This window comes from Dromiciops gliroides, chromosome 4, assembly GCF_019393635.1.
Source record: "Dromiciops gliroides isolate mDroGli1 chromosome 4, mDroGli1.pri, whole genome shotgun sequence".
In the NCBI taxonomy this organism is placed as follows: domain Eukaryota; kingdom Metazoa; phylum Chordata; class Mammalia; order Microbiotheria; family Microbiotheriidae; genus Dromiciops; species Dromiciops gliroides.
In genome coordinates, this window is record NC_057864.1 from 229,738,195 (window position 1) to 229,751,837 (window position 13,643).

General features: G+C 36.1%; 1 protein-coding gene across 1 annotated transcript; it reads right to left on the bottom strand.

Annotated features, from left to right (window-relative positions):
- Nucleotides 1-10,960: 10,960 nt before the first annotated feature.
- Nucleotides 10,961-11,899, bottom strand: LOC122754882 (olfactory receptor 2T1-like). Its single transcript, XM_044003320.1, has one exon. It carries the CDS (start codon nt 11,897-11,899, stop codon nt 10,961-10,963), a length of 939 nt encoding a protein of 312 aa, XP_043859255.1.
- Between the last annotated feature and the right edge of the window lie 1,744 nt (nt 11,900-13,643).

Consider the following 13,643-nt stretch of genomic DNA (forward strand, 5'->3'; position numbering starts at 1 on the left):
GGCAATTTGGCATTGGTATTCAGTCTTTTGACTTCATGTCTTCCTGGTATACCTATTATCCTCAGATTATCTTAAGGTCTGTCACAATGACTTGTATAAAATTTGTTTGTCAAGTCAACAAGAATTTAATGAGCACCTATTTTAGTGCCAGACACTGTGCTAAGCACTGGTGATACAAGGCAAAAAAGTCAAGTCATTATTATGTACCTGCCTATATGCCAGGCACTGGTTAAAAGCTGGGAATAGAAAGAAAGGCAAAAGACAGTCCTAATTTCAAAGAGATCATGTTCTCAGAAATACAATAACATACAATAGGAAGTTGAAAATGTGGAGAGAGAAAACGTAGCTGGCACAGGCTCCTAATGGAGAAGTTCAAATGTATGAAGACAGGTAGGAAATGAAGGGATGGCTGGCTTGAATGCCCTCCTCAAATGGAAGTTCTGGAGGAGCTCTTCATAATCCAATCAGAGGGAGGAGTCCTAGAGGCCAAGGGTACTGAGGTTCTAGGGCTGGTTATATACACATATATGTTTACACACTCATACAGATAGGTGCATGTGTGTATTTATATGTATGTATTGTATACATACATACGTGTGTATGCTATATGTTTATGTATTGTATGTGCGCGCACGCGCGTGTGTGTGTGTGTGTGTGTGTGTGTGTGTGTGTGTGTTGTGAGAAAATAATGGGATTTGGCAGATACTCAAAGGCTCACCTGGAGATTAATCTAAACTGATTGAATTAAGTGAGAGTGATTAACTTTGCTGATTAGCCTGCTTCAAGTTAATTAGATTGTAACCATACCTGGCTAGCCCTTAAGAAGCTAAGCACTTTGAACTCACCTGAGACCACCTTCAAGTCCAGTGAACCAATGGATTTGGATGACGCCTACCAATCAGCTTGAAGCAGTGTGTAAGGACCGTCTCTGCTCCAGACCTATAAAAAGCTTCCACACTCAGTTTGAAAAGAGTTCATGGTTGAAGCAGGCTCATGGCAGAGGACTTGAGGAAGAACCAGACCAGGCTGGAACTCTAGGCTAGATAGGCCTTTTCTTAACTCCACGTGTTCTTTTTTCCTAATACCTAGTATGCTTTAATAAATTCTTAATGCCCAAAGACTGGTGCTAAAGCTTCTAATTTAAGGTGAACGCTCATTAGATTTTAGACATGATAGCTAGAATTTTAGCTCCTTACAGTATAAAAGGTAATCTCAGAGAGAAGACATCGGAATTATGGAAGACTGAGAAAGGCTGCTTGAAGAAGGTGTGACTTTAACTGAGACTTGATGGCAACCAGGAGGCAGAAATGTGGAGGGAGAAAGTTCTAGTCATGGTTACCCATGGGAAACGCCCAGAGTTTGGAGATGGAGTCTTATATATAAGGAACATTGAGGAATTCAGTGTCACTAGATTTATAGAGTAAGTAGAGGAGAATAAAGTATTAGAAAACTGAAAAGTAAGAAAGGGTCAGGTTATGAAGGGCTTTAAATCCAAATTCAATAGTTTATATTTGATCCTAGAAGTAATAGGGAGTCACTGTAGTTTATTGAATAGGGGCAAAGGTTAGATATGCACTTTAGGAAAATCAATGTGACAACTGAATGGAGGATGAATTGAAGTGGGGAGAGACCTGAGTCAGGGAGATCAGTCACCAGACAATTGTCATAGACTGGGTGTGAGGTTATAAGGACCTGCCCCAGGGTAGTAGCAGTGTCAGAAGTGAGTTTTTCCAATGTTACAGGACTTTGTGTTTTGCCAATTTTCTCTCCAGAGTTCTACATCTGCCTTTTTTTCAGTGTCTCTATTCTTGCTTCCATGTCTTCTAAATTATTTTCTTTCTCATTTTTCTTCTTGCATATGTTGAGGGCTCTGATTTCCACCCTAATTTTCACCTCCATGATTTTAAATCTCTTATTTTGCAAACATTCCAGAGACTTTTGTTTATTAATTCCCTCTGTGGGAACTACAGAGTTTTTAAAAACTTTGTTTTTATTAGTGTTTTCAATTTAGTTTTCATTTCTTCATTGTGTTTTGATTTTTCCTGGTCTTCCTCCTTATTCTTCAGCTTGGGCGCATAACTTCTCTTCAAAGTGTTTTCTATTTACCTCCTTCCTCTCTGCTTCATGACTTTTGTTTGCAGACAAGCAGGGCAACATTGGCATCACCATGTTAAGTTTAATATACATTTTTAAAACAAGCTTTATGTAATAGATACTTGGTTTTGAATACAATCCTTATACAGTGATTTTCTTTCCATATATAAATGCTCATACTTGTTAGACATTATGATTTTCTAGTTCATGATAAAAATTAAAATAAAAATGAAAATAAAGGTTCATTATGTCAGACTTTTCACTGTCTGGTCTATTCTACAATCACAGTTCAGAATTCAAGTTATCCTCAAGCTTTCTCTGTTGACTTTCTTGCTCTCTAACTATTGTGTCTGGTCCTTCATCAGGTTTGAACTTTCTGAACTATCCCCATGTTTTGTCCAATTTAGATGACCAGGTTTAGATAATTTGGTAATTGAGGAAATGTCAATCGGACTTTTTTCAGAACCAGTCTCTAACCTATGTATGGCAGGAGCTGCACAGAATAGGCCAGAGACAGGTGTCAGGATTAGAAAGTTTATTTTCTAAGTGAGGGAAAAAGTCTCGAAAGCAAGGTGGAGCAATTGACACATGTGCTGGGGCCTCACACCTAATGACCAGAGCACACTGGGTGAATTGTGTGACTAGCCCAGAGGGTGAGATCATCCAGAGGGTGATCGAAAAGGATTATTGTCCTGCCAAGGTCAGGGCACAGCTTGCTTGCTGGACCTTAGCTCTGGAAACAGGGAGTCTAAAATCTATTTTGTCAGATAAGAGGTGGATGTAGCTTACCACATGGAAACTCTTTGGTGGGCACCTATAGCTGGGTTTGAATACCCCTCTTCCTTGACTATTGATTGATTGTATATTGCTGGGTATTCTCCCTGGACACAATTGCACTTGGTTGCTGCCGTGATGAGGGTATTATTTTGTATTTAACATAGCATATTAATTTGAACCTTTTATAAGTTGCTTGAAATAATTTTCAGTAATTGTACATGTATTTATTCTCTCTTTAGTAACTATAAGAAACAGGTAAACTGAGGCAGGACTCCCAGTCTGGTGCAAAGCAGGAAGGCCATTTTATATGATCTTTCAAAGAAGTTGTCCAACGTGAGTTTGTCACAGGGGCTCTTTATTGTGTCTCTAAGGCAGAGATTCCCTCCCCCTGTTTCACCATGGCTGGCCATTGACTGACTACTCCAAATGCACACCCTTTGAAATACTCCTACTTCGTATTAACTCCTAAACATGTACTCCCACCCATGACACAACTTCTGGATGGGGATTTCACAGTTCTCCTGTTATCTGACCTTAGATAACTGTAACTGTTTAACTCAGCAGGAAAAGGACAAGAAGGTGAGGGAGCGGGAAAGGAAGCCCCTGGGACTTGAACTATGTGGTCTGCCTAATATGAGGAGATCACATTTCATTTATTTCTCTCAGTAAATCATATATACATACATATATATAGTCTGTGTGTATATGTATGTATGTATGTATATATGCACACACATATACAGATACACACACATATAATTTACTGAGAGAAATATACATATATGTATGTATATATAATAGTATTTTATTTTTTTCCAATTATATGTAAAGAAAAATTTTAACATTCATTAAAAAAAGTCTCAAATTTTCTCTCTCCCTCCCTCCTCTTGCCCCTCCCTAAAAAGGTAAGAATTTTAAATAGGTTATATATGTGCAAAAATGCAAAACATTTTAGTGATGTTGTGAAAAAAGAAATAGACCAAAAGGAAAAAACAAAAAAGATTTTTAAAAAATGAAAATAGCGTGCTTTCATTGGCACTCAGATGCCATTAGTTTTTTCTTTGGATATGGATAGCATTTTTCATCATGAGTCCTTATTGTCATGTATCATTGGATTGCTGAGCACAGCTAAATCATTCACAGTTGATCATCCTACTGTGTATGATGTTTTCCTGGTTCCGCTCAATTCACTTTGCATAATTTAACATAAATTATTCCAGGTTTCTTCTAAAATCTGCATGTTCATCATTTCTTATAGCACAATTGTATCCCATTACATTCATATACCAAATTTGCCAATGGATGGGCATCCTCTCAATTTCCAATTATTTGCCATCACAAAAACCGCAAACTGCTATAAATATTTTTGTTCATGTAGGTCCTTTCCCCTTTATTAAGATCTCTTTGGGATGCAGTAGTGGGTACTGCTAGATCAAAGGGTATGAACAGTTTGATTGCCCTTTGGGTATAGTTCCAAATTGTACTCCAGATTGATTGGGATCAGTTTACAACATTACCAACAGTGGCCAAATTTTCCCACATTCTCTCCAACATTTGTCATTTTCCTTTTGTCATTTTAATTAATCTCATAGGTGTGAGGTGGTACCTCAGAGTCATTGTAATGTGCATTTCTCTAATTAATAGTGGTTTAGAGCTTTTTTTTTCATATGACTGGATAGCTTTGATTTATTCATCTGAAAACTGCCTGTTCATATCCTTTGACATTTATCAATTGGGGAGTGACTTGTATTATAAATTTGACTCAGTTCTATATATATTTGAGAAATAAGGCCTTTATAAGAGACACTTGCTATGAAAATTATTTCCCAGCTTTCTGTTTTTTTCTAATCTTGGTTGAATTGATTTTGTCTGTGCAAAACTGTTTAATGTGATAGAATCAAAATTATCTATTTTACATTTTGTAATATTCTCTGTCTCTTGTTTCATCAAAAATTCTTTCCTTGTTCATAGATCTGACAGGTAAACTATTCCTTGCTCTCCTAATTTGCTTATGGTATTACCCTTTATATCTAATTCATGTACCCATTTTGACCTAATATATTAACCATTTTGACCAAAGTATATGGTTTAAGATGTTGGTCTAGTTTCTGCCATACTGTTTCCCAGTTTTCCTAGTAATTTGGTTCATAGTGAGTTCTCATCTCAGAAACTGGGGTCTCTGAGTTTGTCAAAGTCTAGATTACCATGGTCATTCATTACTGTGTCTCCTGCTATGTTACTATGCTACTGCCGCTGATAGACCACTTTGGTTTTAGTCACTATCAGATAGTTTTGATGATTGCCAGTTTATATAAGATCTGGTATGGCTAGATCACCCTGCTTTGCATTTTTTTCATGAATTTCTTTAATATCCTTGACCATTTATTCTTCAAGATGAATTTTATTTTTTCTTGCTCTATAAAATAATTTTTGGTCATTTGATTGGCATGGCACTGAATAAGTAAATTAGTTTAGATAGTATTGCCACTTTTACTATATCAGCTCAGCCTACCCAAGAAGCAATTCATATTTTTCCAATTGTTTGGATCTGACATTATTTGTGTGAAAAGTGTTTTATTGTTCTGTTCATATAGTATCTGGGTTTGTCTTGTCAGGTAGACTCCCAAGTATTTTGTATTGTACATGGGTACTTTATTTTATTTATTTTTTTTAAGTGAGGCAATTGGGGTTAAGTGACTTGCCCAGGGTCACACAGCTAGTAAGTGTTAAGTGTCTGAGGCCAGATTTGAACTCAGGTACTCCTGACTCCAGGGCTGGTGCTCTATCCACTGCACCACCTAGCCGCCCCTATACATGGGTACTTTAAATGGAATTTCTCTTTCTATCTCTTGTTGCTGGGCTTTGTTGGTAATATATTGAAAGGCTGATGATTTATGTGGGTTTGTTTTATATCCTGAAACTTTGCTAAAAATTATTTCAAGTAGTTTTTTAGTTGATTCTCTAGGATTCTTTAAGTATACCATCATATCATCTGCAAAGAATGATAGTTTTGTTTCCTCATTGCCCATTCTAATTCCCTCAATTTTTTTCTTCTCTTATTGCTAAAACTATCATTTTCAATCCAACAGTGAATAACAGTGGTGTTAATGGGCATCTTTCATTCACCTCTGACCTTGGGAAGCCTTCTAGTTTATGTCCATTACAGGTAATGCTTGCTGATGGTTTTTTATAGGTGCTCCTTATCATTTCTAGGAAAGCTCCACTTATTCTTTTTTTTTTTTTTGGTGGGACAATGAGGGTTAAGTGACTTGCCCAGGGTCACACAATCAAGTGTCAAGTGTCTGAGGCCAGATTTGAACTCAGGTCCTCCTGAATCCAGGGCCTGTGCTTTATCCACTGCACCACCTAGCTGCCCCTGCTCCACTTATTCTTAAGCTCTCTAGTGTTGTTGTTTTTTTTAAAAAAAATAAGAAATGGGTGCTGTATTTTATCAAAAGCTTTTTCTGCATTTGTTGAGATAATCATATGATTTTTGTTGGTTTTGTTATTGATATGGTTAATTATACTGATAGTTTTCCTAATATTGAACTGGACCTGCATTCCTGGTATAAATTGCTACCCCCTCCTGGTGATATCCTGGTGATAAATTGCTGTAATCTCCTTGCTAGTATTTTATTGAAATTTTTTGCATCAATATTCATTAGGGAAATTGGTCTATAGTTTTCTTTCTCTGTTTTTGCTCTTTCTGGCTTAGATATTAGCATCATTTTTGTGTCAAAAAGAAAATGTGCTAGGACTCCTTCACCTATTTTTCCAAAATAGTTTATGTATTATTGGAATAAATGTTTGGTAGGATTCATTTGTGAATCCATCTGGCCCCTTGGATTTTTTCTTATGGAATTCATTGATGGAGTGTTCAATTTCTTTTTCTAAAATGGGATTAACTTTTTCCTCTTCCGTTAATATGGGCAATTTATATTTTTGTAAATATCTATCCATTTCACCTAGATTGCCAAATATATTGGCATACAATTGGGCAAAATGACTCATAATTATTGCTTTAATTTCTCCTCTTTATTCGTGGTGAATTCACCATTTTCATTTTTGATTTGTAATTTGTAATTTGCTTTTCTTCTCTTTTAAATCAAGTTAACCAATGGTTTATCTATCTTATTTTTTCATAAAACCAGCTTTTAGTTTTATTATGGCAATTTTTTACTGTCAATTTTATTAATCTCTCCTTTGATTTTCAGGATTTCCAATTTGGTACTTAAGTACCTTTTTAATTTGTACTTTTTCTTGCTTTTGAAATTGTATTCTGAATTCATTGATCTGTTCTTTCTCTATTTTGTTTACGTAAACATTTAGAGATATAAATTGTCCCCTAAGTAATGTTTTGGCTGCATCCCATAAATTTTGGTATGTTCTCTCAATGTTGTTATTCTCTTTTATGAAATTCTTTCTATGATTAGATTATTTAATTTCTAGTTAATTTTAAATCTATCTCTCCATGGCCCTTTATTAAATGCATTTTATTGTATTATGATCTGAAAGGGATACATTTAATATTTCTGTCTTTCTGCATTTGACTGTGAGATTTTTATTCCCTAATATAGGGTCAATTTTTCTGTAGGTGCCATGTACCATTGAGAAGATGGTATATTTCTTTCTATCCCCATTCAATTTTCTCCAGAGGTTTATCATAGATAACTTGTCTACAATTCTATTCACCTCCTTAACTTCTATCTTGTTTATTTTGTGGTTAGATTTATCTAGTTCTAAGAGGGGGAGGTTGAGGTCCCAAATGAGTATAGTTTTGCTATTTCCTTCTGTAACTCATTTAACTTTTCCTTTAGAAATTCATATGCTATGCCATTTGGTGCACATATTGATACTACTTCATGGTTTATGGTACCTTTTGGCAAGATATAGTTTCCTTCCTTGTCTCTTAATTAAACCTATTTTTGCTTTTGCTTTGTCTGAGATCATGATTGATACCCCCACTTTTTAAAACTCCAGCTGAAGCATAATATATTCTGTTCTGTTTTTTTTTTACTCTCTGTGTGTCTCTCTGCTTAAAATGTTTCTTGTAAGCAATATATTATAGGATTCATTTTTAAAAATCCACTCTGCTATCTGCTTCCATTTTATGGATGAGTTCATCCCATTTGCATTCAGTTATACTGTGAAATACACAGTAACTATTTCTTTCCTTTCTATTTTTCTTATTTATCTTTCTTTCTCTCCCTCTGTCTCCATCTGGCTATCTCCCTCCTTACTTCCCTCCTCTCTCTCTTTCTGTCTCTGTCTCTTTCTCTCTCCTCTCCCCATCTCTCTCTGCCTCTCTGTCTCTCTCTCCTTTCTTCCTGTCCCTCCTCATCAGTTCCTGCCTCCCTCAATTTGTCCCTCCTTTTCTTGTTTCCCTTCCCCCTAATTCTCTACAGAGTAAGATAGATTTCTATACCTAAGCATGACTGTTACTTCCTCTTTGAGCCAAATCCAATGAGAGTAAAGCTTAAGCAATGCTCACCACTCTCCCTTCTTCCCCTCTACTGTAATAGATTTTCTGTGTCTCTTCATGTGAAATAATTTACCCTATTCTGCCTCTCCCTTTCCTCTTCTCCCAGTGAAGTCCCCTCTTTCATCCCTTAATTTTTTATACCATCTCATCAAAGTCAACTTGTACATACACCCTCTGCCTATGTATATTTCTTCTAACTGCCCTAATAAAGATATAGTTCTTGGGGAATGTAAACCTTATTGAATAAACTGGGTTTTTTTTCTTTCTCACTTACTTTTTTATGCTTCAATTAAGTCTTATATTTGAAAATTGATTTTCTGTTTACCTCTGGTCTTTTCATCAGGAAAGCTTGAAAGTCCCCTATTTCTTCCAGAACATCGTATTCTAAGCCCTATAATCCTATAATGTAGAAGTTGCTAAATCCTGTGTAATCCTGACTGTGACTCTTCAATATTTGAATTGTTTCTGCATGTTTGCAGTATTTTCTCCTTCACCTGAGAGTTCTGGAATTTGGCCATAATACTCCTGGGGATTTTCATTTTGGTATCTCTGTCATGAGGTGATGAGTGGATTCTTTCAGTTTCTATTTTGCCTTCTGTTTCTAGGATATCAGGGCAGTTTTCCTTAATTTCTTGAAACATGCTGGCCAGGCTCTTTTTTGATCATTGATTTCAGGTAGTCTAATAATTCTTAAATTATCCCTCCTGGATCAATTTTACAGGTCAGTTGTTTTATCAAATGAGGTATTTTACATTTTCTTCTATTTTTTTCAATCTTTTGATTTTGACTGATTTTTAACATGTCTCATAAAGTCATTAGCTTTCACTCTGCCAATTCTAACTTTAAAGGAATTATTTTCTTTGGTTAGCTTTTGTATGTAGTTTTCCATTTGGCCAATTCTACCTTTTGTTTTCTTTTTCTAAACTGTTGACTCTTTTTTCATAATTCTCATGCATAGCTCTCATTTCTTTTCCAAATATTTCTTCTACCTCTTTCCTTTGATTTAAAAAGTCCTTTTTGTGCTCTTCTAAGAGGACTTTTTGAGCTCAAGACCAATGAATATTTCTCTTTGAAGCTTTGACATTGTTGTCTTTTTTTGAGTTTGTGTTTTGATCTCCCACAATAGTGGTTTTCCGTGGATAGAGCTTTTTTTTTCTTTTCTTTTCTTTTTTGTTCATTTCCTATTTCTTATGACTTTTAAAGTTGATCTTTGCTCCTGGGGTACAGGAGGCACTGTTCCAAGAGTCTGGTCACTGACTGTCTGTCCTGGGGTCTCCTGGGCTGATGGTTTGTTGTTACACTAAGGTCCCCTGTCTGAGTCTAATTTTCTGTGCTGGGGCCTCCAGCCCTGACAGGCCAGCCCATGAACCTGCTGCAGCAGGGCTTGAGGCCTCACTGCTGACCTGTTGTGTCACTGGTCGACTGAGCCAGAACTGCAAGGTCTCAGTTGCTGATCTCTGCCGAGACTAGTGGCTTCCTGCTGGCCTGTAGGACACTACCTGAACTGGTATGCACTCCCTTTTTACCCAAGTGAGACAGACTTTTCCTGTCATCTTTCTAAGTTATCTTGGACTAGAAAACTTTTTACCCCCTCCTTTTGTGGGTTCCATTACCCCAGAATTAATTTTGTAGCATGATTTAAAGTTATCTCGGGGCAGCTAGGTGGTGCAGTGGATATAGCACTGGCCATGGAGTCAAGAGGACCTGAGTTCAAAGCCGGCCTCAGACACTTAACACTTTCTAGCTGTGTGACCCTGAGCAAGTCACTTAACCCCAATTGCCTTACCAAAACAAAACAAAACAAAACAAAACAAAACAAAACAAAACAAAACAAATAAAGTTATCTCAAGGAAATTGGGGTACAGGCAACTTCCTCCCTTTTCTCTGCCATCTTGGCTCTGTGTCCTAAATTGTGTATTCCTAAGGATGGAAGTCACATGCTTAAAATAGATTTGCATATAACAAATTTAAGTTGATGAACCCAAAATAACTTAAGTGAGGAACAGTTAGAAACATATGGAGAAAAACAGAGCTAAGTGAATAGTGCTGGGATGATGTAGTTGAGTAAGCAAATCTGGATTTGTCATAGTATGTCCTTATATAAGGAGTGGGTTTTCTCAAATAAGGATTTTATTATTCTAGATTGATGTTTGATTTGAGAGTAAAGTTTGATTTGGGAGTGAGCTCTATCTTCATTGACTAAAACTTTTCTTCAAGGAACTCCAAGTATCCCTAAGGATTTATTTATTTTGTAATCTCCTAGTGAAAGTAAAGATCATGGAATATAGAGATAGAAGGAACTTCAGGGATTATCTAATTGAACATCATCTTTTCACATATGAGGTAACAGAGGCTTAGAGTATCCAATTAACTTTCTTTACTAAGGCAATAAGTAGCAGAGTTGAAATTTGAACCACATTCACATCTCTTATTCCAAACCTAGTGTGTGAGAGACTTGTGATAGATCATTTCCAGTAGCAAGATGAACGAAAACATCATTTATTTTACAAGATCATAAATATCATATCAAAATTTGAGATTAACTCATCTCTGGGGACAGGCTACATTAGATTGGATATTAGTCCCAATTTTCATTGTTTTCATGTACTACTTAGAGCCCCCAAACCTCTCCAGGAACCTCCTCAGAGCTTCTATCATGTCTTTATTTCTCAAGCTATAGATGAGAGGATTCAGCATGGGAGTAAGAATGGTACAGAAAACAGAAAGAATCTTGTTCAACTTGAGAATTTGAGAGGAACGAGGCATCATGTAGATGAAGATTCCTGGACCAAAGTAGAGACTAACCACAGTCAAATGGGATGAGCAGGTTGCCAAGGCTTTATTCCTCCCCTCAGGGGAGTTCATGTGCAAGACAGAAAGGAAGATGAGTATGTAGGAAGTCAGAATGAGTCCTAATGGAATAAGGACAAACACAATGCCTGCCATTAATATCCCCATCTCATAGGTTGAGGTGTCCTCACAAGAGAGCTTTAAGACTGCCATAACTTCACAAAAGAAATAATTTATTTCTCTAGAACTACAGAAATGGAAATGCATTGTATAGATTGTTTGGACTAGTGAATTTAGCGCACCTCCAATCCAGGACCCAACAACCATCTGCAGACAGACACTATAATTCATGATGACCACATAGCGTAATGGGTTACAGACAGCCACAAAGCGATCATAAGCCATAAGTGTGATAAGGATACACTCAGCACCTCCTAGCATCAGGGAGAAAAACATTTGACTTCCACATCCAAGATGTGAGATACCTTTCTTCCCTGAGAAAAAGTCAATAACCATCTTGGGAACAACAGTGGAGATAAAGGCCATATCAATGAGAGAAAGTTGACTGAGCAGGATATACATTGGAGTGTGGAGATGGGAATCTACCCAGATCAAAAATATAAGGATGACATTTCCAGTGATAGCAATGATGTAGATTAGGAAGATGATGGATATAATGATGTCTATATGTTCCATTCCAGGGAAAAGGCCAAGAAGAATGAAATCCATTGCAGTTGTCTCATTCTTTCTCTCCATGTTTCTGTCTCATTGGTGTGAACTGGAGTCTAGTGGGAGAAAATATAACAAAAGTGTGAACCCTTGTGATTTATTACAATAAAACTTAACCTATATATAATTACCTGCAAGAGGTCATGTGGTATAAAGAATTTGCCCTGGAGTCAGGAAGACAAGTCTTGCCTCTGAGTTGCTGATCTGCACTGGTAGAGGGAATTTATACACTAGAAGTTCCTCAAACTTATGAAATCATGGGTCCAGAATGTTACATACACAGACACTCAAAAAGTCTACATGCACCACAAGAGAACCATTCTATGCCAATATTAAGATTTCAAATTTCGGTGTCTCAGACAAAGTAAAATGTAGATGGATAATTATAGACTTGCTTGAAGGAAAGTGTATTGCTGATTTTTAATATATGATTTCATTGGGATTCCCATAAAGATTGGCTCTACAACTTTTAGTTGTAGGGCCATTGAGAGGTTAAATGACTAGTCCAAGGTCATACCCTCAATATGTCAAGAGGCAGGACTTGAACATGTCTCCATGATTTCTAGTCTGCCTGTATCCTCTATTTTATGCTTCCTTCTTGAAGCAAAGGTATTATAGCATAGAATCCTAGAACTGGAAAGATTTTAGAGATCACTTAATTCAAACTTATTTTATAAGTAAGCTGAGTCCAAGAGAGGTGAAGTGACTTGAAAAGTTTATAGTGAATATTAAAAGGCTACATAAATAATCTCATTATGCAAATATAATTTATATATATTTTGAAATCAAGTTTCGCTAAGAGATGATAGATTGGAACAGATTAAATTATTGCTATTTGTGGTTATCTGACTACATGGCTGTAGAAGAAGTGGGGATTTGAATTTGAGAACATGGAACCACAACTCTGTTCTTGAATGGTTCAAAAGAGAAATGAGAATTGTAACAGCATTATTTATATTTTGCACAACAAAAATTATGAACAGTATAGAAAAATTTAAATCTACAATGGCAAGTCTCATGAAATAAACAAAAAAGAGAACAAAAGAATGAGGATGCAAAAACACAGGAGTGAACAATGTGGAAGATAAGAAAACCCCCAATAATATTAAAAGAAAATATGCTTGTTATTAAATCAAAGCATAATGATTTTGAAGACACAATGCAAAGATACAATCTAAGGATCGTAAGTCTCCCAGAAGAACATGACAGAACAAAGAACCTTAACAACATAATGAAGGAAATAACAGAAGAGAAATGCCCAGAACATCTGAACATAGAAAATGAAATTCCAATGGAAAGAATTCACAGATGCCCTCCAGAAAAAAAAATCAAAGGCTGCAAACTCCAAGACACATAGTGGTTAACTCTAACAATTCAATTCAGAAAAAAGTTCTGCAAGCCATCAGGAGAAAGGCCTTCAAATACAAAGGAAACAAAATTCAAATAATGCCATATTATTCAACACCTACCAGAAAAGGAAAATAATATGTAATATTATTATATATATGGAAAATAATGGAATAATGTGTTTTGGAGAACACTGAAACTCAGGATGACATATCTTGTAAATCTTAGCTTATACTTACAGAACAAAAGATGGACATTCAATAATAAAGAGTTTGAAACCTTTTTAGAAAGAAAACCAGAATTAAAGAGATCATTTTCTTCTCATACACCCCAAACAACAGAAAATGCAGTAGTGAATAAATGTAGCAGGCAAGGACAGCAATAGTAGAAGAGTGTCAACAGAGAGATCAGTAAAAAGAAATGT

What these genes read in the sequence shown, in the direction of transcription:
- LOC122754882 (XM_044003320.1), bottom strand. Translation starts at nt 11,899, where the DNA reads ATGGAGAGAAAGAATGAGACAACTGCAATGGATTTCATTCTTCTTGGC.